Source organism: Hoplias malabaricus, chromosome 10 (assembly GCF_029633855.1).
Source record: "Hoplias malabaricus isolate fHopMal1 chromosome 10, fHopMal1.hap1, whole genome shotgun sequence".
Taxonomy (NCBI): Eukaryota; Metazoa; Chordata; class Actinopteri; order Characiformes; family Erythrinidae; genus Hoplias; species Hoplias malabaricus.
Genome location: NC_089809.1, coordinates 11,243,297 through 11,250,373, shown reverse-complemented (window position 1 = coordinate 11,250,373; position 7,077 = coordinate 11,243,297). Strand labels below are relative to the sequence as shown.

The window sequence follows — 7,077 nt, the reverse complement described above, 5'->3', positions numbered from 1 at the left end:
GGTCGCTTTACACAAAGAGGAGGGGGAGAGAAGGGGGAGGGGAAAAATGATAATAATAATTATAATAATAAAAATAAAAATATAGGGGAATACACTTATGCCTGCAGAGTGCAGAAGTACTGAGAGAAGAGATAGGTCTTTAGCTGGGTTTTAAAGGCAGAAAATGAAGAGCAGAGACGAAGACGTCTTACCTGGGCCAAGGAGAAAAAGGACTGGACTGTTGCTCAGTGTCCAAAGCCTGGTGTTTTTAGATGAAAGTAGATTTTGCATTTCATTTGGAAATCAAGGTCCCAGAGTCTGGAGGAAGAGTGGAGAATGACACAATCCAAGCTGCTTGAGTCTAGTGTGAAGTTTACACAATCAGTGATGGTTTGGGGAGCCATGTCATCTGCTGGTGTTGGTCCACTGTGTTATATCAAGTCCACAGTCAGTGCAGTCGTCTACCAGGAAATTATAGAGCACTTCATGTGTCCCTCTGCTGACAAGCTTTATGGAGCTGTGGATTTCATTTATAATATTCTAATTTTCTGAAATAATGACTTTTGGGTTTTCATTGGCTGTAAGCCATATTTATGAACATTGAAAGAAATAAATGCTTGAAATAGATCACTCTGTTTGTAATGAATCTATATAATGAGTTTCACTTTTTGAACTGAATTACTGAAATAAATTAACTTTTTAATTCAAATTTACTGAGATGCAAATATTCTACACAAGCTGTAACATGCCAAAGCATGTTTAACTCATGAAGTCCAGTTCATTTGACTAGTGTGAAGGTGAGGGCTCAGGCACAGATCAGTTAGGCACTTTATACCTGTGGTGTGATTGCTCAGAGGCCAGGCATGGAATGTTCATGTGACACAACACTAAACAAATCACACCGGTCTACTTAGGAGCAGGGCTTACTGGAAGTGTTTGCAGAATTTTTTATATGTACAGTACAATTAAATGAAAATCACTGTACTGCGCAATCAATAAATCTATAGTGTTTGAAATGTACAAGAGTCATTGCTCACAAAATGGCTCTAAATACGCCGCAAAGTAAGTACAATCATAACTTTAGTACAAACAACACGTGTGATGTGCAAAAACAAAATTGATGTGCAAAATCAAAACGCTACACCATGTTGGCATTAAGCATTCTTGGGACATAAAACGCAATGTGAGAATTGACCAGTGGGGGATGGGGTGCAGTCTTGCTCAGGCAAGATATAAGGAATCTGGGCCTAGTGTGTATACACCTTATATCTCCTGGCTGACTTAGGAATATCTGGAAATTCCACAGGAGGAGCTAAAAGGACAGAAGTATCTGGGCATCTTTGCTGCCAGTGCTCCAAAACAATCAAATGGGTAAAGCAGATTTTCTCTGATGACCATGAATGGGAATGCTACAGTATAACATGTTTCAAAATGTGTGGAACTGTTGAGCTGTCAAACAGCAGGCTAATTTATAAACCCATTTCCAGAAAAGGTTGGGATGTTGAATGCAATGCAAATTCTGTAATCCATATATTTGTTTGAAAATATTGCAGAACAACATTTGACATGTTGAAAGTGAGAAATCTTTGTTTTTTGTTACAAAAAAAAAAAAAAAAAAAAAAAAGACAAGAGCTTGTTTACAATATCAATAATTCAAGTCTCCATTTTATTTTTCATTTAAAAAAAGTACCAATTTTTGAGTGGGTCAGGACTATTTTAGCACATCTTTTTTACTATAGGACACTGTTGTAATCCATGCAAATGTGGTCTTGTTAAAATAAGGCTTTGCCTGAAAAAGACCAGGATTGAATGGCTGCATGTTACTCTGTAGACTGTGAAATAATAGGTATTACATATTTAACTTTTCAGACATGGAGTTTGGAACAGTTTGTGAGATTACTAAATCAACACGAAATGTTTAATAACCACCAGAGTGGCAAATGTCAAGTCAAATGTATAGCACTTTTTTACAAGCTGGTTACTTTACATAGCAGCTTTACAGAAATTGAAAAAACAATTTACATAAATTACCCCAGTTGTGGGGTAGTATGTTGGCACAGCAGGCAGTGTAGTGCAATGACTACAAAGGGTAATTGCACAACAGAATGCCACACAATTCTAAGGTCGGCAAAACTGAACTGCAAGTTTGTTTGGAGAACCACCTTCACAATTATAGTGGCAGCACTGGCACATCAATGTTTATACATGCTCCATTTGTTCCAGTGTTTACAATAATTGCTGTTTAAATACAAAAGTCACTAGATCTCACTGCAATCCTCACCTCACATGTTTGAAAAAGCCATCTCAGGGACACCAGATAAAACATTTATTCACAACACTTCTGATGGATGTAGTTAAGACATACAGCTTGAAAGACCAGGGTCAGACCAAGAACAGTAGGCACTGGAGCACAGGAACAAATGCAAAAGGAATGCTTAATACTTATAAAATGGGTGATAATACATAACCAATACTGAACTGTATTGCATACAGTTTATGGAACAGTGCCTTACATAGAATTCAATTCTCACATTGACATATTGGCACCAGTCAGCTTGGAGCGGAGGAGAAAAAAAAAAAAGAAAAAAAAAAAGCCCACAATTCTTAAAAAAAAAAAAAGAATTAAATAGTCAGTCCATTGTACTTATGAAAATAGAACTTTGGTATAAGAGTACAACATCAAAAACCCTTTAAAACTTTGCACTACTAATAGTTTGCAACAACTAGTGATTTAAAAAAAAAATACAAAAATGTAAATCACCATTCCTGGCTTGATGCTATTTACAAGTATGATCTACAACCAAAAGTGTATTGGGTAACAACATTTACATAGCCCCCTAACGTAAAGCACAACTTAAGATGACCACTGTGAGGCACTGTGCACTGTGGCCAGTTGTGTGGGTTTGCTGTCTGGGTCAACAGCACTAACATTGTTCCCACTAACTGGCACACAATTCGAAGTGTTGGGGAACTCGTAGTGCATAACAGCTGGGGGCAGAGGCCAGTTTCCCTGAGGCCTGTTGGACATTTGTGAAGGAGAGAGTGGTAGAGTGTAGCTGGAATAGAAGGCTTGCCTCTGCGGGGGATTTTTTTTGAAGAAAGCATTTCTGTACTGAGGGCTGGTAAAAAGGTCCTGACTCTGCTTTGGAGCACCTACCTGGAACTGAAGGGGGGGGGAGTAAACATACAAAAATTAAATGCATGTTTATCATCTTGCCATGTTTTATCTCATGCTCCCCCAACCAAATCAGATTTAATATAAAGTTTGGACTTTAAGCAGAGTGGACAGAGAAGAGACTAGATGTGAAGATTCGCTGAGGGTTAGATCATTAAAACAACAATGGAAACAGGAATGTTCAGGGAAGGGAAGGAAAACAAGGAGAGAAGGAATACTAGTATTTTTGTAAGTATATCATGTCAATGTCCCTGGGTAATACTCTTAATATTACATTTACCCACTTCCATAAAACAATAACTGAAAATAGTTCTGGGGCAATTCACATACATAGAGCCATAAATTTAAATGTACAATACCTGAAAATGTGGAATCTGTGTATTGTTAACACCAGCACCAATGTACCTCTCAGACACCCAACTGTTATCTTTCTGGTGTCTCTTGAGTTTCATTCTGCGGTTTTGAAACCAGGTTTTCACCTATAAAAACGGGAGGAAAATGTCAACTTAAAATTTGGAAGAAAGCTCAGTCAATCAAGTTTATTTAACGTGCAAAGTTTAGACTTGCCTGCTTGTAGGTGAGCCCAGTCAATCCTGCTAACGTTTCCATCTCAGCCGGTGTTAGGTACCTCTGCACATTGAAACGGTCGGTTAATGCGTTCATTTGGCCTTCGGAGAAGGCAGTGCGGGCTTTTGCCTTGCGGGGCTGTTTTGGCAGCTGTTCGGGAGAAGTCACAGACTCTCCCTCTCCTCTATTGTTCAAACTCGACTCTTCCACCACCACTGAAAGTGAGCTGGAAACCACCTCGCTGCTTCCAGGACTGCCACCGTCCAGCTTGTACTCCAGCTCTTTTTTTGGCCAGTGAGGGAGCTCAACATCAACGTAGGAAACGTTGCCCTCTCGACTGCACCCCGAGGACCAAGAATCTGTAAAAAGCAGATAAGAATGAGTTTGATATAAATCTTTTAACAGCAAGTCTCATTTTTTAAATCGTTTCATATTGCTAAAGTAAAAGTTTTGGTGGCTATGGCTAACAACTAGCTAACTTGCCAAAAATGTGTTGCTAATTGAAGTTGAAGTTGGGTAAAGTGGGTAACGGTCACTTAAAATTATTTTCCTGTGCGAGAAGTCGAAAATGCCTGAAGGAAAACGACGAGAATTCCCTTTAGGCTATTTTCGTGACAATACACTCTGGCGAAAGTCAGTAATGTTCATTTACAGTGATTTTATAATAACGTTCATTTTTCGAACGTCTTGTGAACTCTAGTCGTTCGGAATAGTCAACTGAACTTTGACTGAAACAGTAATTTGTTAAATCAGTCAATTAGATAAGTTTCTCACCTGGGGTATGGGCCTCGGAATCGCTCGGAGTGTCGCTCCCGGTACCCGCCTGATCCTGGTCCTTTACTTGTTGGTCATAATTGACACGGGTATCATGCGTTAAGAAACGTCGCCCATTCTGCTTATGGGATTGTGAGTCCGTGATGTACACGACCGAACTCGTGTAATGTCCGTTAGCGATGCTTGCCGTGCTTTCCGGGCTGCCTGGTGGTGTTTGAGCTGGGGGCTGTGGGGAGTAGAAACCGCCGGTGACCCCTGCCGCCGATCCGTATGCGGCCTCCGCCCAGCTCATAGTCGGGTGCGTTTGCTCGGGTACTTGAGAATACATTAAGCCATACGCATATGCGTGGTAAGACGGGCTGTAGTTGTAACTTACTGGAATCTTCCAGTCCGCCATATCTCTGGTATCCGCTAACCAATTTACACTAACGTAAGAGCGAGCTGGTTATTTCCAGACCAAATTAAGTACTTACCCCCGCCAACACAGCAAAATTCACAGCCTGAGCTCCAGTACCCGTAAGTCTACCACACAACTCCCCTTCACATATCTTATAAGTGTACTAGGTTTCATATTGTGGTGAATTTATAAAGCCAGGTGTGGGTGTGGATTAGTTGGGGCCGGAAGGTCAGGCTCGGCCCAATCAAATGAGGCTCCACGCCCATTTTCAACTGGAAACAGGGTTCCGAATTTGTCGGCTTTACAGCACTACAGCTTGTGTAACTTTTAATGCTACCGTATTTCCTCATTAAATAATATTTCAAAACAACATCCATCTTTAAAAAAAACTTTATTTAGTACTATTTACAACATGTTAAAATATACAGAAATATAAATACAACGTTGGAGAGATAAAACACCATGACATAATAAATAAAACAGTTACAAACTTAAGGTTATTAAAATTGTTGACACAGTTGTCTGTGCAAACACTAGATTAAACGTGTATTAAACCTGAATTTAAAAACACATATCATTCTTTCCTTACATTCCTAATGCTTTTCCGAATTTTTGGAGCTACATATTAAAAAGACCACGAAGTGAGCCGAAGCTCTTTTAGTTTAAACAAATCAAATCAAATTAAATGTATTGATTTATATAGCGCCTTTTACAACTGACGTTGTCACAATGCAGCTTCACATAGTTAACAATAGTAGCAATAGTAAACAAGGTTATAAGAGCAATATATTTCTCCCAAATAAACATAAATAAATACAGTCATTTTACCAAACAGATTACAAATAAACTTATGAAAGAAATATGAAATTCCACTCCTTTTCCATCTGTGTCTGACCTTGCACTATAAATCAGAGCAATTTACTCTCCCTGGTAAAATTACCATGACTGTACAGGTTTGTAAATTTCATTTTTGTTTATTTTTTACACCAAAAGCTGACTAATAGGATCAATTTAAATGCATGTTTCAGGTTTGGCTTAGTATTGTCATGGAAGTATAAATGCTATGTCCCTGTATTTGAATAGTAATACTTTAGTGAAAGATATGTGCTAAGGTGGAAATTATGAGGTCAGAAGCACACTGTGTTTGAGTCTATGTAGTATGCTATAGAAAGGTAAAAAAAAGTAAATGGAATATATACCCTGAACATAAAAAATATATTTATTTATTTATTTATTATTTTTATATTTCACAAGTTTACATTAATGGCAGCAACATGTTCCAAAACATTTGGGATGGGCATGGGACTATGCTGCAGCACCTATACATTTAATGCTGAACTGAAGAGACCAGCTGCTGTAATTTTATAAGCAACATGTTGTCCTATTTTTTGCGTGTTATAGGATTTCAGCTGCTCAACAGCTCAGGGTCTCCGTTATAATGGAGCCAATACAAAAGAGATTACATAAAATATACTTACATGTTTATTTTTTAACAGCAATAAAATAACTGAGGAGTTTCTCCTGTGAAAAGGGAGGTATTGCTCTTTCATTCAGATGGTAAATGTATGTGCTAAAAGCCCATTATCACATCCCATTAGCATTTCATCCGCCCTTACATTGGTATTCATTAACATAATAGACTTCAAATCTAAATTTACCATTCTTGAGAAAAGCACCCTTATTTTGTATAAATCCTGAAAATGGTGAGGCATTCTATACTTTGGGCATTCTATACTTCTTATTCAGCCAATTAAATCTAATAGTATCACTACCACATAACATTGTAGACTTACAATGTAAAAAAAAGTTTAAAAGTCTAAAAATATCAGAGCTTACTGATTTTAAACTATTTGAGTTTAGAAACTGTGTACCTGTGACCAGAAATATGTGAAAAACCTTGTGTCCTTACAAACTTGTGTTTTTATTTGTACTCAGAAAACAACCTACACATTTTTTGCTTATACTTTTATTTGGGTAACTATGTGAAAAGAATACATTACTGTAATTGTGTGTTAATCCAGGTATAGTACAGGTATCTAGTCAAACATGATAATGCTGTGATAGTAAGTTACTGTTTTGGTGCATTAAACAAATAGCCAAACCTAAGTTGGGATGCATTGCAAAATATAAATAAAAACAGAATGCTATGATGTGAAAAGTTTATGTAAATTTAACAGAAAGATTA

At 37.8% G+C, this 7,077-nt stretch overlaps 1 protein-coding gene across 2 annotated transcripts; it reads right to left on the bottom strand.

The window, feature by feature from the left end:
• Positions 1-1,666: 1,666 nt before the first annotated feature.
• Positions 1,667-5,126, bottom strand: nanog (nanog homeobox). 2 transcript variants are annotated; one of them, XM_066683307.1, is made up of 5 exons: positions 4,969-5,126; positions 4,496-4,810; positions 3,722-4,080; positions 3,514-3,633; positions 1,667-3,142 (listed from the first exon to the last, which is right to left on the bottom strand). In XM_066683307.1, exons 2-5 carry the CDS (start codon positions 4,785-4,787, stop codon positions 2,834-2,836), a joined length of 1,080 nt encoding a protein of 359 aa, XP_066539404.1. In that variant the 5' UTR covers positions 4,788-4,810; positions 4,969-5,126; the 3' UTR covers positions 1,667-2,833. The 2 variants fall into 2 exon arrangements, with proteins under 2 accessions (XP_066539404.1, XP_066539403.1); XM_066683306.1 differs by having other exon boundaries at positions 1,669-3,142; positions 4,496-5,124.
• Between the last annotated feature and the right edge of the window lie 1,951 nt (positions 5,127-7,077).